General features: G+C 48.0%; 1 protein-coding gene across 4 annotated transcripts in view; it reads left to right on the top strand.

Annotated features, from left to right (window-relative positions):
- LOC144145740 (NAD kinase-like) overlaps window positions 1-24,139 on the top strand; it is a 54,484-nt gene that overhangs the window by 6,408 nt on the left and 23,937 nt on the right. For 3 of the 4 annotated variants that reach the window (XM_077677445.1, XM_077677444.1, XM_077677446.1), the window contains 2 exons: window positions 21,814-21,897; window positions 23,695-23,824. In XM_077677445.1, coding sequence (XP_077533571.1) covers window positions 21,814-21,897; window positions 23,695-23,824 — 214 coding nt within the window. Of the gene's footprint in view, window positions 1-15,816; window positions 16,038-21,813; window positions 21,898-23,694; window positions 23,825-24,139 lie in introns of those variants that run through there. The other variant, XM_077677447.1, reaches the window with a different exon arrangement.

Genomic DNA, 24,139 nt, shown 5'->3' with positions numbered 1-24,139 from the left:
CGATCACAAGGCGGTTAGCACAGAGAGGGAGTTTAGTTACGAGCTAGATAGAGAGACAGAGCAAATAATGTAGACGATTCGTAAGGAGGAGGAGGAATAAACATTTATTTAACTGTATGAGTTCCGTTGTGGGAGGCCTCCTTAGTCCAGGAAGCCTTGGTCCTTGGCTGCCCGGCGGGCCCTGTCCACCAGTCGTTGCTGGTCTTGAGGGCGTGAGCTGGTCAGCTGGTTCTCCCACTGCTCCAGTGTAAAAAAAAAAAAAAAAAAAATCGAAAATAAGGTTTGCCTATTCCGCGCACCTTTTTTTCGCCGACGTCGCTTTACTGCTTTACTTTTCTTCTGTGCAACTTTTTCACCATGGATCGGAGGTCTGCAAAAGCGCTAGCTGTCGCGGAGGACAGCGACTTCCTAGTGCGCTGCGGGAAGCATTGACGTCATTACTCGTAGCGATCTCCTTATTCCTCGTCATTCTTTCTTGTTTTACTTTCTAACGCCCTTTTTTTTTTTTTTTTTTGCTCCGCCTGATCATCTTCCTCTTCTTTCATAAAAGAGCCCTTGCTGGATCGTTCGATGTGGGCTGAAGCACAATGTATACCGTTCGTGCGGTATGCGCCCCCACGAGTTGTCAACACGGCCGCTGAGTTGTGCCCACGCCACTCAGTTCGCGCATTGGAGTTCCATCACGATGGCTGCGTGGCCGTGGCCCCCGAAGCAACTGCGGGAACTCGAAGGCCCCGAGTCCTTCGAGGAGACAGCTGGGCGCAGTCCTGTCCTCTGCTCCCACGCTGAACGTAAGAGAAAAAAGGGCAAGCATCTCCGCCGTAGGGCCGCTATTCATTATGCAAAAGCTTCTCCTGTTTGTTTCTTTCAAAAAGTTAGTTTCTATTTACCACGCTTCAATCAAGGAGCGGAATAACGTGCTTATACAGGGTCACTTCCGTCACTTCCCTTCCAGGGTCACAACCGTGGTGTACCGCATTCAACCACGTCACATTTTTTGTTATGGTCTCACTATTCTTGATTATACGAAATCTCGTATAACCGATCCCCGTCGACCTAATAGAACTCCGTTCCCCTCCGTTCTGTAATAGTGATGATGACGATATACCAGCCTCGTCGGGCGAGGGAAAACCCTATGCCTGATAAGTTGACAGCTTACCTCTGGGTAGTTTGCACCGTGGCGACGTTGTGTGCGTCGCTAAATGAACCATTAATCACGTGACTACGCGTGCCTGGCAGCCGTGCAACTTGTGCGTAAATGTTCGCGTACGTCTCCGCCGTCTGCTTCGTGGTTTATCTGCCACTCTCGCTCCATCTTTCGCAAGTCATTTCTCGCTACTTGCGAAGCCATTGCAACTTGTTACTATTTTTTCATTGTTCGCGTTCTTTTAGGCTGCGCGATGCTAAAGGCATTGCAAGAGCCATTCGTGCGGGAATATATGTGTCTTTTAGAGAAGAGGTTTAACACCTTGCAAAGGTTTAATACGCATTGAATACATACATACATACATACATACATACATACATACATACATACATACATACATACATACATACATACATACATGCACACATACATACATACATACATACATACATGCATGCACACATACATACATACATACATACAGGCATGCATGCATGCATGCATACATACATACATACATACATACATACATACATACATACATACATACATACATACATACATACATACATACATACATACATACATGCATGCATGCATGCATGCGTATACGTACCTACGTGCACACCTACACAGTGACGAAGCATTGTCCTTGACAAGACTAGACAAGACTGCTTTGTATATGTCAGTCTGTGTCTCATTTCGGCCATGCCTGTTTAGCGCCGTATTAATCAACAGGAAGTATTTCTTTTCGAAGACCGGTGTCGATCTTTCAGGTCGAAGCGGTAAATTCAACATCAAACGGTCTCCGAAGGCAAGTGTGCGTTTCCTGTGTGTGTACCCCACGCAAATACGTATGCAAGCATAACAGCTACATTCAGTCGGCGGGAACAGAAATCCCAAAACGGCGTCATCTTTTAATAATATTCGCGTATCGCACGCCACCACCCACGCGTGACTTCATGTCGTTGCGGTCAAAGCAGCGTTCGGCGGGTATCGAACACGAAGGTGGAGGGCGAAGGTTGAGGCTTTTCGTGGCAGCCTTGGACGTGGAGCTTCACACGCCCAACTCCGATTACTCGCACGTGCCACGGAAGTTGCAAAAGTGAGGCCTGTGACAAGGTCGGACGATGTCTTTACAAGCTTTCGAGGCCAGCGATATATGCGTGCATGCCGTTACTGACAAGCCCGGCAGCTAGTTCATCAGCGCGTGGGCCGTTCGCTTCGCTTCAAAAGTTGGAGAATTAATAGGCCGCCCTGGCTCTACTGACAAAAGAATCAGAAAGGACAAGCGTGGCGACTGATTTTCCTGTCGTAATATGTTGCGACAAGTACCGAATGTGGCTGCGCGTCTAGTGCCTATGCCTGCGTGTCTCTACACGTGCACGCACCATTCACAAAGCCATTATAATTTCCCTTCATGAAGGACAATCGGCACAGCATCTGCGCTTGCGACACGTTGACCGGGTGTGCAGTCGAGGAGGCCATGCGTGGGGCAAGGAACGCTCTAGCGGGCGAAACCTTTTTGATTGGTTGGCTGTCGGATGGTCCGTGTTCGCAGCGCGTAGCCTCGTGACCAGGATGTCCTTCACGTGCGGTCACATTATTGCTGCGATTACACGCGTAGGCATTGGATTCTGATTTTTTTTTTCGCTCAGTTTGCGGCGTTCACAATGGTCAGCCCATTCACTGTGACCCCTAAGAGTGGTGTGTTAGGGCTGTGCGTTGAAACACAACCACCGGCGTCCGCACAGCAGGTAAGCTGGAGTCTTAATGGCGAATGGGCTGCAGCTGGACCTTTAGGGTAATTGCTGCAATGATTTTGTTAAGTACGGCTGATTAAATAAGGTTAGGCGTAGTTATAATGTTTATGGCGATTTTTCTATCCTGAAAAGTTCTAAGACTGTTCGTGGTTTGATTGGTAGATTGCTCGGTTCGTTCGTTTGTTCGCTCGCTGCGTTCGTTCGTTTCTTTCGTTTCGTTCATTTCATTTGTTCCGTCGGTCCGTTGTTTGTCATATCCTGCATTGAGCGCTGAAACTGGTGCGAAAAAAATTAGCAGTGGCTTAGCTCGGCTATGCCAGGATATACGTAGCATGAGCTAAGGTTCAGCTGGTTATTCTTAGCTTTACTGTTTGTCTAGGATTAGCTTGATTATCATGCTTACTGCTGCTTCAATGACACACACACGGTATACGCATTATGTGGCACATGTATATTTATCAAGCGGCTCCGGCGCAGCGTCACCAATCGCCCCAGAGCTAAGCTGGTTCCATAGGCGCATGCCGGTGTTACTGCGACAAACGAGCCATCGGTTCCACACCCGGCCACCCCTCGCATGATTATCAAGTGGACCGGGCCGCCACGTGCGGAACGGAGGTCGGCAAAGACACTGGGCGCGTGGGGTCTGCGAGAGACGCTGGGCAGCGACCAACGTTCTGTGCGCCGTGTAACGTCACTGCTCCTCGCGCATGCGCAGCACGGCTCTCCAGGAGCCACGCGAAACTGCTCAACCTCGGCCAGTGTAGCTCACGCTACAAAAAATGCTTCGCAATTAAATCGGCGTGGTGCTGCTGCAAACGCCGTTCATTGCCAGGTGACGTCTGCGCATCGCGCGTTACCATGGACGCCGTGGTTGCTGCGACGCACTGCACGGTGGGGAATGAGCGCGGAAGTCGAAATCAGTTTGATTAAAATGGAGTGGAGTTTCTGTGGGAACCGTCGTTGTTAGGGGATGTACGGGCGTGGCGTTGTTGCTAGGACGGCGCACGCGCTAGCGATGAGCGCATAATTTGCTTCGATGAAAGTGGATGGGATTGGAGTAGCTCATGTAGTTCAGATTAGCGCCAAACATGATCAGAATTTTTGGCGCGGAGAAATGTCGGGTAAAAAATGTTAATGAAGAGCGCCGCAAGTTACGAAGGCATCACGTATGCAACACAACTGCTTAGCAATTTGCAGAATTTTTTTTTTTTTGTTCAGTGTGTCAATTTTTCAGATTTTCCAGCTTTCCCGTTTCTTCCCATATAAAATCTGAATAGGTGAATTTTCGTGAGCCATTCCCATAGACATTGCCGAACATATATCGGCTGATACCGTCCCCCCTGCCTAACGTTTTATTTTTGCATGTTATTCTAATCGTTGGAGTAATGTCAAATCACCTTACACTAAAATCTACAATCAGTCTTCATAAACGACATGTGAATACTCGCATACCACGGGGAGCTCCAATGACATTTTTTCTGTCGATCAAACTCCAAGGGTCCGTACACACAGATCAGTGTGTACGGTGTGTGTAATAGTAAATTCCTGATGTCCAGCCCTGCTTCGTGAAGGCTGTGTGGACCATGTGCACATCCGCGATTTCCATAAATAGGATGCGTCCTCATTTCAGTGTCCGGTTAACATCGTGACAAGTGTTCGTCGTCTCCTCTGCGGCGAAACCTCGCACATTCTGGAACACAAATCCGCATCCATCATCCGCGATACATTGAGAGCGGTGCATCCTTTTCCTAAGCGTTCCGTGATTACAGGTGGGAAGACGCAGTGCCTTCATTTGTCCTATAACTCATGCAGGTCCGGCATGGGCCCCGGCCATGTAATGGGAATCGCTTAGCGTGACACTCAAACCACCCGCTCAGTGAATTGCCCCTCGAGGGTCAGCGCATCTCCGGTAACAGCTTCACGCCATAGGATTTCCTTATGCGCCGCGGCGGCCGCTTTTCTGGTGAAGGCGAAAAGCAAAAACGCCCGTGTGTACGAGATTTCGGCGCACGTTAAAGATCCCCAGGTGGTCGAAATTAATCCGGAGCCCTCCACTACGGCGCGCCTCATCGCCTGCGTTGCGTCGGCGCGTTAAACCCTACAGTCAATCAATCAATCAATCAATCAATCAATCAATCAATCAATCAATCAATCAATCAATCAATCAATCAATCAATCAATCAATCAATCAATCAATCAATCAATCAATGATTTCCTAATGTTTCACTCATCCCCGTAAGGACATCTTCACTACAATGCTCCAAAATGACCACTCGAGGTAGTCTATGTGCAAATTCGACTAATTACGTGGTCGCACATTAAACTTGAGTGAAAAAAAAAAGGGGGGGGGGATGCAAAACGCCATCCACGCCTTGCGTGTAGTCATTTTTGAGCACTGTGGTGAAGACGACCTACGGAGACTTCTTAGAGTGAATATCGTTGATAAACCGTCCCTACTGGGCTCACGTTGAACCGTAAGTACTTTTAACTCGTAAAAATCGTACTTGCTGTTAACCGACCGTCGGTAACCTGTTCAAATTCATGTGAAGGTTATGTAACTGTTCTTTTTTTTTTTTTTTTTTTCACTGCTGCCACCGCGTTAGCGGGTTGGCTGTCATGGTCGTACAATGCTTTATTGCTGATAATGACGGGTGTACGTACAGGCCGAGCGAGTGGCGTCACGGAGGAACGACAGCTTGTGTGCTCGTCATTACGGTACTGTCTACCTGGTTGCACTAATGATAGAAGAGGATCTCATCACTGATTATTGGGGCCGGGAGCACGGGCTTGCTATAATTCCGAGAAAATCCGTATCTTTGTCACGCCTGAAATGCTTTCGTATTTATAACTTACGCGGAAGGTGTCGTAGTGTGCCGTGATTTACTTCGCCTCAGGTTTGAATCTCCGACTGTTTATTGACAATTAAAACAGACAAAGCGCACGCAGTTGCTGATTCAAGGAGCATACTATCGCTGCGACCAGTTTCTGATAAAGAAGAAAAGCACGCACGCACACGCAATACTGCTTCCGGGAACCGGGGAGAAAAGAAGGTTAGTTCAATATACTATCGTTAAATAAAAATATCGTAAATCGGTCCGTTCATATTATTTAAACTACGTATAAAATTGTATCCGGTTGCAGCCTCTGTGTTGTTCAAGGCCCAAAACCCGCGAAATGTTTACAAAGACAAGACTGACACACTATATTATAGAGCAAACTGCATCAGATGCCGGCACGTATATTCATGGCGTATAATGCGTTGCGCAACCCTCCGTGATGACGCATGCTCTTCGGCGGTCCGTCGAGAGGACACCCGGCGTTTTCCTTTAGCAGCGGATTCAGCTTATCGGGCAGCACACCGCGCTTCTCTCTACTCGTCCCCGCTTGGCCGCATGCCCGACGGTAGCTTGATTGTTTTGGCTAGCTGCAGCTTTTTCCTGGATGTATCGCTCTCGCTTCCTGCGTTAGTGCTGCAAGATTCCGTACAGCGCTTTCCGGGCTTTCCTTTGAGCCCTTACGCATACCGAGCCCACTCGCGAACTCGTTCACGCCCACCAGCCTGCACGCTATTTCGATTATCTCCCACGTGCGCCTGCGGTGGGTAGGCAGCTGTAGGTCCTCGATTGGGGGCGGCAGCGGTGGCTTCGGTAATGATCTCCGGGAATGAGCACAGCAGCATATGATTTGATTGATTGTAGGGTTTAACGCGCCGACGCAACGCAGGCGATGAGGCGCGCCGTAGTGGAAGGCTCCGGATTAATTTTGACCACCTGGGGATCTTTAACGTGCGCCGAAATCTCGTACACACGGGTGTTTTTGCTTTTCGCCTCCATCAGAAAAGCGGCCGCCGCGGCCGGGAATCAAACCCGCGACCTCGTGCTCAGCAGCGAAACGCCTTAGCCACTGAGCCACCGCGGCGGGTGCAGCAGCATATGACAAAGAAAGACGGTTTTAGGGGCGAAGGCCCTTAGGGGTTCGGGCTGTAGGCGTGTCACGTCGTCGTAGTATCATGTAGTCACTGTACTAAAACACCGGTGTACTCGATTTTCAACGCATCGCGCTAGAACGTAACAAGTACTACAGTCAAACCTGAATATAACGAAGTTGACAAAAATTAGCATGTTTTCGTTACATCCAGGTTTTCGTTACATGCAGGTTTCGAGTTAAAGCTCACGCGAATGAAGCCGAAACGAAACCAATATGCTAGACATCAGTGGTGCTGAACTCACCCTTGTTCAAGGATATATTTCACACTGAAAAACTGCGCGGTTTGCGCCTGCTGCTGCTATCCGGCCCCCGTATTCACAAACGTAACTTAAGCATCAGTTCTGCTTTTTGATACTTTTCGGTGCCTTAACAAGTTTCAAGAACAAAATTTTTATGCTGAAAGGGCTCCTTTTTCGCAAAATCAATGCTCTTTTCTGCAGTCAGAAATGTTGAGGGGATGTTAGCTGGGGCACTGTACCGTGCGGTGCCGTTGTTCTTCCTCGCCGGTGGAGATGGCCCCTAGAATATCGAGCTTGGCTTGCAAAGACAACACTTTCTTTTTCCGGCAGCAGAACTAATCCCCGAAGAACCGACACCACAGATATCAGTGGAGACGCGCGACTACACGCCGACACGCAGGGCAATTACATAACCCACACCGAACTCACAGGTGGAAACACACGGGAGATTGCGGTGCGGGCAAAATTTGCTAAAGTCTTGCATTTCGGAAGCCGATGTTTTTAGAAAAAGTGCAAAAAATAATTGCTCATCAGCGTAGCGAATTCGTTACATCAAGGTTAACGGTCGCAACGCCTTCGCTACATAGAGGTCGCAAACACATGGGCTTCAATGGAGGTTGAAATGGGGAAATGAAAAACTTCGTTAAATCCAGAAATTCGTTACATAGAGGTTTGTTACATCCAGGTTTAACTGTAAAAGAACTCACCGGGCCACTCGTTTTCCAACGCCTCGCGCTAGAACGCTTCGGACTTCGAAGACACGAGACTTACAGCAAATCTGTATACCTCTACCCCCCCCCCCCCCTCCCAACGGTTTCATCTCCGTGGGCAAAAACATCATGGCGCCAGGAATACACTTGTACACTGCATGACATGCTTCGCCCCTCCCCAGGTTTCACGCAAGTTGAGGTGGCCCGGAATTTTTTTTTTAATGTGTAGCATTCTTTGCCGACTACCCCCACAGCCAGGACGGTGTAACGCCCTGCATTTCCACAATAGTGCAGATTTCGCGTTTGTTCCACTTTTAATCGTTATAATAGTGTAAATGGAGATAATTGGTCGCACACAACTTTGAAGAACCAAAAATATGAAAAATAGAAAGGAAGAAATTTTTCACAAGATGATCTGACAAAATCAAAAATATGCATCTTAGACTCCCCCCCCCCCCCCAAACCGAAGAACAAACGAAAAAAATCCGCAAAATAAAAAAAAACGTTCAAAAGACGAATAAAAATGGCGAAAAGGGCGAACTACCGTGTAACGCCCTGCAGTTGCACAAAACTGCAGATTTGGCGGGAAAAAAAACGCTGTAATCGTTAAAATAGCGTGAATGAAGATAATTGTTCCAACGGAATTTAAAAAAAACAAAAATAAGAAAAAAACAAAAGAAATGTTTAAGGAATTATCTGACAAAACAAAAAAAAATATTCATCTTACACATCTCCCCCCAAAACCGAGGAATAAACGAAAGGGTCCGCAAGAAAACGTTCAAAATGCAAATAAAAAATGTCGAAACGGATTAACTCTATAGTACTCCTTGCTTCGGGAAAAAATCAATAATCAGCGAAGTAAAGGCACTTCGTTGCTCTAATGGTATATATTTACATCACCAGAGAAAAGAAACAAAAAAGAACTTAAAAAGAATAAAATAACCCGTCTTTCGCTACTCAAAGCCATAATTAGCTGTAAAGAACTCGCTCTCTAGACAAGCGGCATAAGAATGGTACGCATTGGTAGACAGTTCTCTGAATTTCTGCAGATTTTTTTCTCTCGCTCAGCACATACTATGTCGTTGCGCCAGTACGGGCACGTATGCTACGCAAACGCCTGCACGGTGTATATGAGCTGGAGGCGGCGCACGGCGACATTCGCTGACTTCTACACGTGCGCAGCCGCATTACTGTGCTTCATAGCAAATGTTGTACGCTGTTGGGGTATGCCGCCGGTATAAAAACTGGCGGATTCGCTACATTGAAATCGACGCAAAGCGAAACTTCGCCCTTGTGCTTACTTGTACAGCACACGTACGTCATGCTTTTACAGTAGATGTGGTTTTCCTCGTCGTCAAAAACGTCGCGCGAGAGGGTCGTGACCATGCGGTTCAAACTCCTCGACCGTCTCGTTCGTATTCGCAGTTTGCACAGCGGATGCGCTTTGCTGGCCAGGACGCCATCTAGAAGCCACCAACACCAAGCGCACAGAACGTGATACACGCGTGAACTGTATCTTCCCCGCAGCCAGTCGCGTCCTGGCCCCGCGGGCGCGTTACGCGGAGGCCAGCGTTACCTGGTGCAACTCCCCTAGCTTCCGTATAAATCTTCGACAAGTATTGCGTACAGAGCGTACGTACAAACCTTCAGCGTAGCCCTGTCTTTGTAAGAAGCTTGTCGTTGCGCGGATAATGATGACCTGTGAAGGGGCTTTTCATACGCATGCAATCGCACACACACATCTTCTGATTATGTTCTGCTACCCGCTAGTTTTGAGGGAAGCAGTGTTGGCTGCAGGTCCTGTTCTCATCAGCACCAAGACGCGATCCCACTCGTACTGCTCGCGGTGAAGAGTTGTTAGGAGTAGGTAATGATGATGATGGTAAGTCAGATAGTGTTGCCGGGACGGACGCACGTACGTACGAATAGACCAGTCTTTTTTTTTCTTTTTTGCTTTGATCCAGGCATTATATCATATTCTGCTACAAAGCCCCGACTTTCGCTGATACATCTGGCGTAACGCTCGCACGCACGGCCGGCGACGCAGACGAGAGGGTGTAAGGGACTCGTCTATACCGGGCACGTTTTGTCGTACGCACTCGAAGCGGCCGGTAGCAGCTCATTATCCCGTTCTAGTTCCAACAGTGGGCGAAGCCGAGTGTATCACAGTAGTTAATGACTCTTTCAACGACGACTTCGCTTCGAAGAACGTTCCTGCCTACACTGCACTGCGTGACTTGCCCTGGCCTCAAGCAGGTGTGGCCCTTTCAGCGAATTTCGGTGCACGCTCTTTTCGTTCCTGTCCCTCTCTCTACCAGACGAGGCGTGATGTCGGTTCGCCTGTTAGCGCCGCAATCGTTGTTCCCATTATCGCTCGCAGACGGGTACGAGACCTTGAGCCGCACTCGTGGCCGTTGCGGTGCGGGTACAAAGAAAAAAAAAAACCCGATCAGTTTGTTTTTGTCTTTTGTTTCTCTTGCTCTCGACGGAGTGCTCCCTCGCGAAGCACAATGCCGGCAGTGCGTCGTACGCCTCAGATGTGGAAGATTAAGGAGGGATCGTGGCCTTGTAACCGGTCAACATTAAAAAGCGCCATTAACTAACTCAATAATTGCCTGAGGACTGGGGCGTTGTTTGGAAACAAGCGTTTATAGGCCTCGTCGCACATGTAGGTGGTGGTGTTGTCCCCCTTCCCCGGCTCTGTGAACTTCACGGCACGTGCGTGAACCACCGCCACAGACGACCGCGCCTTTATCCTTTGTCGCTATCGTGAGCCAGGCGGTGCGTGGTATTGCGGTTTCCTGCCTGGCGTGTGCCACACATCATTTTAAACAAATCTCGTGCATTGTAATATCCTTCCTCGTCGAATGCGTCCCCAGCGCCAGATGTTCGAAGCATAAGAGTATGCATCGTATTCGTTCTTTCCATTTCAACATGTCCTCTGATGCAACCGAAAAGTCACACTTTTATGATTAGGTGGCAACGTCCGTTGTGTCCTTAGCGCGCTGTAACCCGGAATAAACGTACTAAACGAAGCATTTCACAAGGCAGCCTCAGCCAGTTGTTTTGGTTGTGGCTGTTTTGGGAGGAATTGACGGGAAACAAGAAAAGTACGCCGTCCTGCCGTGCGGAAGCTGTGCGTCCAGCCAATGCTAACGCGTGAGCGAAAAATGGCCAAACAGCCACTCTCCTGTTGCTCTCCCCTACCCTTCCCCGCTCCGTAGCCTTCCAGCGTGCTTTCGTGTCCGCCAGCCAGCGCCGCTTCTCGGAAACTATGCCAAATAGTGGAAAGTTTGTTTAGCGTTCCCGAGGCGGCGCTCCTACGCCTTCTTGTTTTTCACCATGCCTGTCTGTCTTGGTCTGTCACTGATTAAACTTCCTTTGTGACGAAGCAAAATTCCTTGCGCTGCCGCAGGCTGATGCCGGCTTTGCGCGCTTATCTACTGGGATCACAGGCCCTGAAATTTTCTGAGTGGGGCATCCCACCTCTATCCCCTCCGCATTTAGGTACTGTTTTGACCCCGCTGTTCGCACACCGCATCGGTACGCACTTCTAAAATTGTGGACTGTACTGTAGAAGCGCCCGGACCGCGTGGCGGGATCCCAGCTGCTTATCCTTTTGTTTCCTATAATTTTCTGAAGTTTACAAGCACGTGATATTATTAGAAAGTAATCGTAGAAGTGAGCGCCTGAACGAAAAACGTGCACACAAGTTTTTCTTCTCTAAATACTCCAGAAAGAAAAATATCAGTAAAATAATGGCTGCCCCAGCAGAAAATATCATTTTTCTGTTAGCTATATGTCTACCCGACAATCAGTATGTTCTTACACTATTTCAGTCCGCCTCTGTCTTTATCTTTGGAAAAATGCAGCAAGTATGAAGCGAGCGACACGTTGAACGAGATCCCCAGCGCTCCACAGAACTAGCGCCCCGTCACGGCTAAGATGTAAGCGAAACGGCCCTTGAAGCCCAACAGGCAAGCTGACAGACACACGTAGTAGAAGTGGGTGCAGCGTTCGCGACTCGCGAGCAGTGACGTAAGGCGAGATGTCCGCCGGCACGCGCCACATAGCGGATCAGTGCCTGAACTAAGCGTCCCTACCCTTCCTATTGAAAAGCGCGGGACGCGTCAGGCAATGGTAATACAGGCGGCGTTGGTCCAGCGCAGCTGTTGTAAACCACTTCGCATGCTGATTGATGGGGGAGGGTATGAAATGTTCTTCGTCGTCTCGGCGGGCTTGTCGCTTGCACTCGGCTTCTCTGGAGGCGAATTCTGGGTCCTGATGCATGCGCTCGGCGTCTTGGGTGAGAACCGCTGGGTCCTCCCTAGCCTGACGCATTCACTAGCCCTGAATGACGTCAACCCCCCTCCCCTTTCGAGAGCAGCTGCAAACCTAATCTATCTTTACCAGAAGACATGTAGGGTAGGGGGTTCCATTGTTCGCCGGCGCCTTATCATCCGTCATGCGGTTTCGATGCTTGTTTTGTGGTTTTTTCTTTACACAAATACTGAGCTCTATGCTGCATGCCTGATTAGCCTCACGCATGCGCTCGGCGTCTTGGGTGAGAACTGCTGGGTCCTGCCAGTTTTTTGTTTACGACACAAAATTTTCCGACCAACGAGAGGATAACAGCTTCGCTGTTAAATCTGCCTAGCTTTTCTGCAAGTGCCTTTTCTGACATCTTGAGCTGTAAATATTTTGTACAGCCATCGTTTTGCTGTGGTAAGCATTCCTTGGTTGCTTCTGTGTAATCAGAGGTGTAGAAAAATTTGTGTGCTTGCCTTCTGTCTCTTCAGAGTTATTATCGTCTGTTTACAACTCCGAACGATATATTTTTTTTTTAGAACTACGATAGCGAGATAGAAGACGTGCCAGCATCGTTAGAACGTTGCCTTTGAAATAAAGCATAGTTTGGAGCGTTAAATAACTACTTCTAATCATGGCCCCTAGTTTATATGTTTACAGTTTTCAGAAACGTTCGAACTAGAAAATTGTAATCATTGCGGGAGATGAATGTTCGCTTTGCTCTGACCGGTTGAACGCTCGACGTTCTTATAATTATTAGTGCGTAATTTATTCAGTCACTGCCGTGGTCAGGATCATACAGCCTGCCAGATGTAGAAATATTTTATCGTTTCTCGTTTACTTGCTGTGCAGTTGAGGTAACTTTTGCCTGCAGCTGCTTGCATTAGTTCCTTTGGACGCCGGAAGTCAGCTTTGCTTGTTTTCTCTTCGGCTATTCCAGTGTAGATTGTTTTCTCTAATTTTACGGAAGAGGATATCTTTGAGATCCGAAGCTAGTTTGCGCCGAGCCCTCTCAGTCGACTTGATTTAAAGATTTCGGCATTGTCATGTTTATTTTGTTGATACGTTAGTTCTTATGCACGGCCGCTGGACCCGATGCACACGATACATTCAAGGGCCTTTAAAAGCTCCTGTTTGTCTGACTCGCTACAGATGGTATTCACTGAAAAGCTTAGCTGTCAATTTCTTCGCTTGGCAGCACTGGAAACGGCCACGGACATGGCTGAAGCGCAACAGAAATGGTGCGGCTGTGCCACTGCGGCCGCACGCTGCAGGAAAAAAAAAAAAAACAGCGTGCGTCGTCTGCTCCGTTTCAACCCGATTTTCAACGGTAGTTTCTGCAGAGATGTTATTAATAGCACTTACATTGGAGTCGAGGCATTAATTTTCGTTCGGTGGGGTAAAGTTTTAAACGTCCCATGGGCTTAGCACGGACAAGTGTCGCCATCCCGCGGAGCCCGGCGTAACCAGTGACGACGCACTCACATGGTTGCCTGCATGCGTGCCTCGCCAGTGAATACAACCTATACGCTCGAACGTTTTGAATGTACACGCCGAAGATAATACTGGGCAATAATGTGCGTTGTAGTGGAGCGCTATGGAATAGTTTACGCCGCCTCAGGATCTTTCACGTGCGCCGAAGCGGCGAAATGAAGGCGACAAATGAGAACTCAAGGAAATCTAAAAAAAGGGACAGAAAAAGGTGCATTTACACTATGTGAAGGTGGATGACCAGCGAAGCTGTAAAACATAAACATCACACACATGGTTAGATAATGCACACGTATTTATTTTTCACATCGTCTGGTAATGGTAGTCACTGGCTTTGTGATTACTTAATGAACCTTGGAAGGACTGGAGTTTTATCCTACCAGACAAACAAGTAGCTGACCGTTTTCCTCCAGTGGAAATCCATGTATAGAGAGCAGTCGGAATTCTGTAACGTTTTAACTTCACTGTTGACTAAATGACGATTGCAAGTAAATTGAAGTTGGAGTAATGATACCGCTCTTTTATTAGCCAATTGTCATGTAATTTTTAGGTAGTTTTAAAAAAAAACAAGAATTACAGCCGTTTTGCGCTGAGCATTCGCGATAAAGTTATCTTTGCCGCGGAGGGGTTTTGCTCGCGCACACCAAAAATGCACGGGATACTAGCCATATAAAGCTTGGATTCGAGATCAACACTCAAACAACTCGCATTCGGAGAATTCTGAGGCCCTGGCATTGATTGTAATAACGATTGTGCATGCCACACGGTGGATGCATTATACTCGAGTCAAATCGTTATCCGAGCCAAATCAGTCGCAAAAGTTGCTCCGTTGATCGCAGTGATTGGTCATCCGAAAGGCTTATTCGCGGCGCTTCAATTGGAAGTTTTCGGTTTCAGCGAACGTTCACTTAAGAGGACATGATGGTTCCGAGCGCAATTATGTCCGTGCGCACGTCACGGCGTGGGGACCCGCTCATTACTAATTAGGCTTGTCTCGTCGAGTGTAATAGGTAGATCCTCCTCCTCTTCCTCGTAACAGGTAGCGGCTGGTCACTTTTCACGTTTGCATTACTAGTAAGAACCGCAACAAGGAGCAGGATTGCGACACCTGGTGGGATACAGAATTGCGCATGCGTCGCTGTCGCCCTCCCTTTCAGAAGAGGACCTTCCACTCATAAAGGATACACGCAGCACGCTGTCGTCACATTCACTGTTCCTTCCAATACTCACAAAAGAGGCGTTAACACTGATTTTGCTTTTTGTGTGTAAATAAGTTGCATCTCGAGCCAAAAAAACTTTCGCAAGGAATGTCGTTATCCATTAGCCGAACAAGGCGGCCGTCGACAGCAGTGGGCGGACGCGTGTTTTTGGCCACAGCACGCTGGACTTGGGTTGGCGGTCGGGTGATGCGGTTCTTTCTATACAGCGGCGATGTTCTTTCGATCTCGGGGAGCTACGACGGGGGTTGCTTCCGGTCGGCCTTGGGGCAACCCGGAAGAAGGGAGTGTAGAAGGGAGTGTTTCGCATATCCTCTGCCGGCCTGGCGCGCCCCCGTACAGCCGGCTTCGATGAGGGTGCGTAGCGTCCACGAGGGGTGGTTTCCTAGTGAACAATTACAGAGTGAGCGCAACTTTTGATTGGCATGTTGCTTACAATACATACACAAGTGCATACATACATACATACATACATACATACATACATACATACATACATACATACATACATACATACATACATGCATGCATGCATGCATGCATACATACATACATACATACATACATACATACATACATACATACATACATACATACATACATACATACATACATACATACATATACATACGTACATACGTACGTACTTACATCTATACATGTATGCACATACGTGCATACGTGCACACATACATACGTGCATACATACATAAAGACAGAGAGAGAGTAAGAAGAGAGGTATATTAAACCGATTTAAATGGACCCGGTCTCGTCCACCACGTGTGAGGCAACACTGGGAACAAGATGAAAAGAACCCGCGGCTGCAGGTGGTTCTGCGGACACACGACGAACTAAAGCCACAAAATCATACACGCACCACGCATACACAGTGGCCGAATCGAATTTCCGTACCGTCAGTATCGAGCGCGGCCTTGAATTGCGCGGTCGATACGGCCCGTCCAGGCAACAATGGCACTCGCGACCGCAGCCAGCGCGTCGCCGACATCGGCCGTCCAGCGCCGCGAGCTCGCCAGCTGCAAACGCAGCAGCAGCAGCAGTAGCATCGAGTGCTGCGGTAACGCGGGCGCGTGCCACTGCTTTGCTTTGAGAAGACGACGATCCTTGGCCGCCATGGATGCGCCTCCGGCAGATGACATCATGAGCGCCCTTTGCCGGTGAATGTTTAGCTTTGTCTCGATCCCGCTCGCACTGTCCGTGGTTGTAAGTCACGCACGCCCGTTCCCACTACCGGGCGCTCTTTTGCGCACGTTGTCTCAAAGCATGGGCAACCATTTGGGAAAGCGCCGCTCGTCACGCTCGTCGTCTCACCCCGCTAGCAGCCGTCGCGAGAGCGTAGAGTCCATGCAGCAGAAACTCTGGTCTTGTCACGGGTACGCACTTACCGACGTTCCTTTTCTGGCGCGCTTCGGCCGAGTTCTCAAAGACCCTGTCTGTATCTTGCGACCCGTGCTTGCGTCAAACCACAACCCTGGAAGGCATACATTTTTCGGGGGCTGCGTCTAATCTCACGGCAACCGTGAGAATTACCTCCCGGAAATTTTCACGGCAGTTTCCATAAAAGCTGGCTGGCCTAAAATTCGGTGAATATTATTACCTCCCAACGTAACCTAATGAAAGTTAACCTAACGTAACCCAACGTAACGTATCATAACCTACCCAAATCCAGCCAAACTGCAACAACCCTAGCCTAACCCAGTCCAGCGACACAGAATACAATGTATATTTAACCTAATCCAACCTATTCTAAAAGTCCTGTGCGTAGGTTTTCTGATATATTGTTAACCAGGATAAAAAATAATTAAAAAATCACCATGAGCGAAAACTTAAAAAATTTCGAAAGGTAAAAAAAAAAAAAACTCCGGCCATGCCGGAGTTTTTTCAAGGGCTGTAACGTAGCGCCACACGAGCATCCCTAGGAAATAGTTTTTAGGAAATATTTGCCCCTTAAGATCTCCGAGGGGCGTGCTTAGCCAATCAGAGGCGACTGCCGTGAGAACTTCCTGACGTTAATTCTCACGGTGGCCGGGATAATAGACACTACCGTTTCGGGCACTCGCTCTCGGGAACCTAGCAGAACCGTTTTAAAATACCCATTCCTTGTACATGCCGTTATTTTGAATATTAGCTCAGTGAGGTAAACCTAGGGCCATAACTAGGGCCATGGTCCATAACTAGGGTTCTGCGTTTTCGGAGTTTATTTTTCAGCAAATTCGGAGGGTGTTTTTCGGAGTTTATTTATTTTTGCAGATTCGGAGTTTTTCGGAGCGTCCTTTCAGAGTACATAGAATTCGGAGTTTTTCGGATTATTAGGGTCGCAGAGTATTGATCTTGAAGAAATGTCATGTACAACAGTAAAAGAGATCAACAGCAGAGACATTTTTATTGCAGAGTCAATATTTGCAACATTCGTGGGGACATCCATTTACAACTTGTTGTAGTATATGCAAGCATACGTGTCTGTCCCCGCAGCTCGTTCCTTCCGACTGACCACGCAAAACATTCACAATCTTTGCAAGGTATGCCCAGATCTCCATTACTCGTCTTTTCTACATTGTTCCTATGCTCTCTAAGTCGATCATTGAAGCAACGACCTGACTGACCAACGTAATGTCTGCAACACGATAAAGGAATCGAATATAGGAAACGAATATCGAACACAATCGAATAAGATTGTGAATGTAGGCCTAATTTTGATAGGACCAGCATTGTAGGCCGACGCGAGGATAAGCTAACAAGAAAAATCACCGAGGCCTACCATATTGTTTCATTGAAATACAAATGCGTTAGCACAGCTTCCATAACACTGACAAAGAAAGAACTGAAATTCTTATCCAATCACTAGTTTTTGCCTTCCTTAAGTGCCTTTTTTAACGCGGGTGTTTGAACTGCCATCCTCCACTTTTTAGATTTTAGTTTTTATTGTGTTTGCTTGTGCTCCTCCACTTTCCCTCTTTTGTTTCGTTCGCAGTGTACCTCCCGTATAAAATCGGGCGACACAGTGAAAATAAACGAGTTGATAGTAGCGCCGTATCCCGTCCACTTCGTTCGTCATTGTTCCTTTGCGCTTACTCAAACGTTCAATCTTTAGCGAAATGATGTCAGAGAAGGGCGAATGAAATTCTAGGAAAAGAACATATCCGGGAAAAAGGCCCGAAGTGAAGTGGCAGGGAAGGTGAGCAGTGTTTGACCTTGGTTCGACTATTGTTTTGGGGAGAGATCTCGTTTTTCGTGATAAGGGTCCAAAGCGACTCCCTTTGTGAAACTTGGGAATGTAAGTGGAACGAACAACACCCGCCGCGGTGGCTCAGTGGATAAGGCGTTGCGCTGCTGAGCACGAGGTCGCGGGTTCGATTCCGCGGCCGCGGCGGCCGCTTTTCTGATGGAGGCGAAAAGCAAAAACGCCCGTGTGTACGAGATTTCGGCGCACGATAAAGATCCCCAGGTGGTCAAAATTAATCCGGAGCCCTCCACTGCGGCGCGCCTCATCGCCTGCGTTGCGTCGGCGCGTTAAACCCCACAATCAATCAAGTGGAACGAACAAAAGTGGAAACATGAAAATAGAATAGGAAAAGTGGTTCGAGGATGCCAGGGAAAGATAAAGGGTAGTCTGGTTTTCACAGGCGGCGGTTCCTGAATTCGGACTTTTTCGGATTAATCCGAATTCGCAAAATTTTTACCGGAGAGTGTTTTTCGGATTTTATCGGATTTATCCGAAACCGCAGAACCCTAGCCATAACATGCCCATAGTGTTGCTCCCGATGGTTTGTTTCCCTCCGGAACATGAGCACACCATGCATGTCCTAATTTTTATGGTTCATCCCACGAGAACTGGGCAGAGCACAAGATAACTGCCAGAAAAATTGGTCAGGAATTCAGCGCGATGTCCTCTCAAGCTGGGCATAGACATCATTTCACTCGGCAGAGCAGTAGATAACTATCAGGAAAAAAATTAGCCTGGAAAGCAATACGTTGTCGTCAAAGGCTAGACGTTATTTAACTCGGCAGAACATTCGATAACTATCAGAGAAATCGGTCGGCGAAGAAATAAGATGTCCTGATAAATCGGACTTAAACATCGTTTACGCCTTCTGCCACTATGCTGTTTGGCTGGCTCTTGACGAGCACTTCTCAGTTTTCTTTTACGTCGCCTTTGCGGCTAAATGACTTACCAGTGGTTCTCTAGTGGGGCTCGGTGTCCGAGGGGGCATTTCAGGAGTCCGCAAAGCCTTTTCCTGATCTCTCTCTCTCTCTCTCTCTCTCTCTCTCTCTCTCTCTCTCTCTCTCTCTCTCTCTCTCTCTCTCTCTCTCTCTCTCTCTCTCTCTCTCTCTCTCTCTCTCGTTCATTTCTCCTTTTCGCCAAATTTTGTTGCCAACGCAAAAGTGTGGCTTCGCTGTATGACATGCACGTTAATTTCTTTGTGCACATCACGTCGGCTTTCTGCCAAACATGCCAGCTATGCAAGAAAGCCAGGCACAGAAAAGTCAGCATATAAATGTTTGGGCGACTTATAGCTGCAAGAGCAAATCTTTTGGCAAATGACGTGCGTCGGCATAAAAGTCAGTCTCAATAGATTTACATTCAATACGTGTGGATGACTTAAATCTAGAAATTGTCTGACATTGCGACACGGATCAATATAGGTTATCGTGCCGTCACTTTTTCAAGCCCGAAAGGGTCCCCGGCGCACTCATGGTTGGGAACCAGCAGCCTAAGCTTTATGTGCTGCCCAGAACTCCGATCGCCTGTTGGACACTCGGCTGCGGCGTCCGTGTTTCTGGTGACAGGAAAGCTCAAAAAATGCCCATTTACAAGCTCTGAAGTCATGTGTAGCCTTGTACTATACCTATAACCCCGAGCACGAAACTCCAACCCTGTACCGCTATTTTCATGTTCGCCTTCTCGTTATCTGCGCTGCTGTATACGTTTACGAACACGTGCAAGCACTTCCAGTTTGCTGCACTGGCCCAAAATTGCTTAGCAAAATTTTTCTGGCGTACGAAAAAACTTTTCTCTCGATCTTCATTTATGACTTGGAATCATCGTACTGATGCCGAACGCAACCACGCAACTTCGCTGCTTCTCCGTACATACTGTTATCAGTTAGTTGCGCGCTCGTACCGCCGGCCACGCCGCGCCCAGCGTGCGGGTTGTTTCGCGGCCGCGTCTGCGCGCCTGTGGTGTGCGCGGCGCGTTTTCGCGAGCAGAAAACGCTCCCTGCGATTTACGCTTTCAGGGGTTGCGTCGGCGGGGGCAACATGGCGGCGGCTTCGGCCGCGAAGTGGTGTGGGGAGCTCGAGCGACCGCTTCTAAGCGCCCTTTAAAATGCAGCTCAAGGCACACACAAAGTTGCTTGTGCGGTAAATGAGCTGGTAATGAGGGCGAAAACGAAAACGTCATCCGCGCCGCTAGTGAAAGCGCCCATGAAATATCTGCCTGTGTGGTAAGCCTAAACATCTCTGGCGGAGCCAGCCGGCGGCCTCGAGCGCTTCGAAACTGCCGCCATGAGGCGCGCGCTTCCCCATTGGCGCAAGTCGTCAAGCTCCTCCGACTGACGCGCGCGTCGCGTGTCATTTTCTGACCGAGGCAGAAGCTGCCGCGCACGCGTAATTGTCAACGCAGGCGTGAAAAAATCGTACGCGCAACGCCGACGCGCACGAATCGCGTGGAAAAACGCGTCATGCGGTCCGCGCTGAACAGTCGGTCTTGTCGTCAGCTTTAACACTTTCGGCGCTGTTTCTAAGTATAACGTCGCACCAATTCGCCCAATCGTCCGCTCTGGCTTCTATTTTAACCACCACTCATCTGGCCAAAAATGGGTTCCCTCTGCAACGCGTCCTATTAGCCCGCGAATATTTGAAGCCTTTCACGACGATGTCATATCGGGCCACCCTAGCTTCGATACAACACATGATCGCGTCTATGGTCGTTTCTTTTGGTCTGACCTTTCGACCTACTTCGCCCGCTACATCCCAATCTGCCGGTTTCGCAGCAGTGATTTTCCCCTGAGATTGCGATAGCTGTCCCTTGCGGCCGAAACAATGTTTTCCCCACAGGCTGCGAGCAACTGACGCCAATATATACCTTATTGGTATGCTTCAAAAGTTCCGAGCTGCTTGTCTGTTTTTGAACGTCATAGGAACCGCCTTGTTGCACTGCAGCTGTGCGGTAGAGCCAGTCCTAGAGTTTTTTTACCATCTGGGTAAGTCGATCCTCCAAGCAAATGGAGAAAGAAAAAAAAGTAAAAAAAAAAACGTCGTCAGAGATCTACATGGCAGAGAAACTTGCAATCAGAAAGGGAAATATCTGATAACTTCAAGGACAGTGATTTGGTTTTTGAGGCGCGAGAAAATTGCCTGAGAACGAATAACTTTGTGGGGAGGTATGCCCAAAATAACTGGGCATGTGAACTCTGACGAAAGGAATTTGTTGTCGGCGCATTTCTAGGAATGTGAATGCGTCCATCCAAATCTACTCGAGTAAAACATTCGCCTTCTCGAATACCTAAGGTATAAAAGTAGTACGTAGAAAACTGCAAAGCTAGCCTGGCTCGATCGATAGATCATCGATCGATCGATCGATCAATCAATCAATCAATCAATCAATCAATCAATCAATCAATCAATCAATCAATCAATCAATCAATCAATCAATCAATCAATCAATCAATCAATCAATCAATCAATCAATCAATCAATCAATCAATCAATCAATCAATCAATCGAATTGTAATTGCTCTGACCGTTTTTTTAACGATAAGCTCAATCTCCCTGCAGCGTGATGATGCCACGCGATATTTTGCTTAGTTTATTTTTGCGTCATGCTGGCGAGATAAAAAATAGCAATACAGTGTTTCCATTACAACTAAATTTTATTCGCGATGTGTTTATTGCTTTTCCAATGACCGTGTTGTGTTTCGTTGCTCTCCGCAGGCGGACCCGGTCTCTGAATGCCCCCAGTCCAGTGTACCAGTTCGGACCATGCGGCCGAATCCTCAAGAACTCAGCCATGGTCATGTGAGTACGCAGGGGTTTAGTGTTTTTCCTATAGGATACGAATGAACTATACAGTCGGGATAAACGTCGTATTAACTTAAAGCTGTCGAATCTACGTGAAGCGAAGTAACATGTGCATGCCGTTATGAATAACTCCCTCAGAAAGTGCTTTGATGAAGTATTTATCTGCGCCGGAAAACGAGAAGCGCTCTCTTGCAAGGCCACGAGACACTGGCTTGACCTCGGCTGAGCCTGGAGGTTAGAGGGACGCTACCAGACGTTTCCTGGAGTTGTACCTGGAGTAATAAGGTGCGCTTAAATAGCCTGAAATTTAAACTTCGAGCTACCGGAGGAAACGTCGAAGTTAAAAAAGGTAAAAGCAGCCACCCAAGCTTAATTTAGATAACCCGTATAATATAGCGCTCGAATCTATCAATACAAATTTGCCTCATTGTCACTACTAAACCGCGTTGCTTATAGCACCGCAAAGGGTTTAAACATCGCTCTCATAGACATCATACCCACAGGCACGGTCCACGTCTACAGAGTACATTTCGTAGCACTTCATCCATTTTTTTCATCTTGATGTCAACGGGGCAGGTGGTGGCGGTAGCGGGGCGGTAAAAACGTTTTATTTGATCGGAAACGGAGATTGTCGAACCGTTCCTTTCTTGCGGGGGGCATCCTCTTTCCAGGAGGCTCTGGGCACGTGCGTCCAGTTGCGCCCGGTATATCAGCTCGAGCTAGTCACCCAGGTCGCCGCTAGCCAGTTGGTCCTCCCAATGCTCAGGGTATGGGCTCGGAAGGGAAAGGCGGCTTCCCATACCATATGGTATAGGGTGCGTGGGGACAGGCAGTGTTTGCTATTCGGAGGGTACTGGGTAGAATAAGTACCATGAAGGCGGGTGCGGTAGGGAAATGTGTTAGTCTGAGTCCGCCGTAAGGTGAATTTTTCGGTCGTGGGAAGGTTTTGTTTGTGTGGGGAGAATTTCTCGCGTTTTCGACGTAAATGAGCTGCTAGGGTTTTAGCATAGCGGAGGGGTATGGGCGGAGACGCACTTGGGTCGTCAGCCTCCGAAGGTGCTCAGGGTTGAGGATGCGGGCAGAGGCGTGGGCCGTTAACTCGCCTTTTAAAAGCGCCCCCCGCTAAAGTCAGGAGGTGTTTTTTGAGGTGTGTTCAGGCAGATAGACGAATGCGCAATCACTCCTTGACTTTCACTTCGGTTTTCGGGGCTTCAAGTGGCCCCTGAAAAATTGCGATTTGAGGTGGCATTTCGCAGTATTTCGCACGCTGATTTCTATGTAAACAGTTTTACTGATAAATTACAGCAAGTAATTTATGGGGAAGTACTCCGTTCCCACGTAAGTGAGCAAATAAGTAAGTGAGGTGACAAGCAAATCAAATGGCCGGTGGTACCGCCCGTTGGCTTCCGATCCGAGCACGTTACGGATACCGGTGGGCTTCGTACAAACAAAAACGGAATTGTGAGTCTAATATATAGTGCAGGAGGACTTCGAGTACTTGTTGGATTGCATCACTAGAATATTAGAATGTATTTAACGCAGAAATCACATTTCAAAATTGGTCCTTCTGCACAAATGGCGGGAAGTTTGAAAGTTAGTCGTTAGGTATGGATTTTCTTTTTTTCAGAAAACAACATGTTTGGCTGCTGGATAGGAGCCAAGCGACTTACCTTAGAATGAGTATTTCATTTAAAAGAAAACAAAAATACCTATTTTTACGAATAGTTCGTTAAACGTACTAGTTTGTGAATTACCGCGGCCTGCAATCGATAACGCGCCAACTCCATCACGCAGGACCATTCAGGACCCCGCCGGTCAGCAGCTGACGTGGCACAAACCGCCGCTGTCGGTTCTCGTCATAAAAAAAACCATGGACAGCACCGTCGTCAAGCCCTTCACGGATTTGGTGAACTGGCTCATCTGGGTAAGTACCACGCTTTTATCTTTTGGGGAAAAATACTGTGGTTGATTCCTCTGTCATATGAATCGGTAAAACACGAAAGAGAAATGTGCAGTGAAATCTGCAACTGAGTTTGATTTGCGGGTCGGCGACTGTCTTGTGGGTGTGCTTGGTGAGCGACGTCCTTCTTCCGGGTCGCTTCGGTGAAGGTGCACTGGCGTCATTTCTGTGACAGATATGACGTCAGTGAAATGTTGGTGTATCCCGGCGTAAAACACTTTCGTGTTAAAATATAAAACCCGAAAACGAACAACCCGAAATATCACGTACTTTTTGGTA

Source organism: Haemaphysalis longicornis, unplaced genomic scaffold, assembly GCF_048455015.1.
Source record: "Haemaphysalis longicornis isolate Haplotype H1 unplaced genomic scaffold, Haemaphysalis longicornis Haplotype H1 scaffold_7, whole genome shotgun sequence".
Taxonomy (NCBI): domain Eukaryota; kingdom Metazoa; phylum Arthropoda; class Arachnida; order Ixodida; family Ixodidae; genus Haemaphysalis; species Haemaphysalis longicornis.
This window is presented reverse-complemented; position numbering and strand designations above follow the sequence as displayed.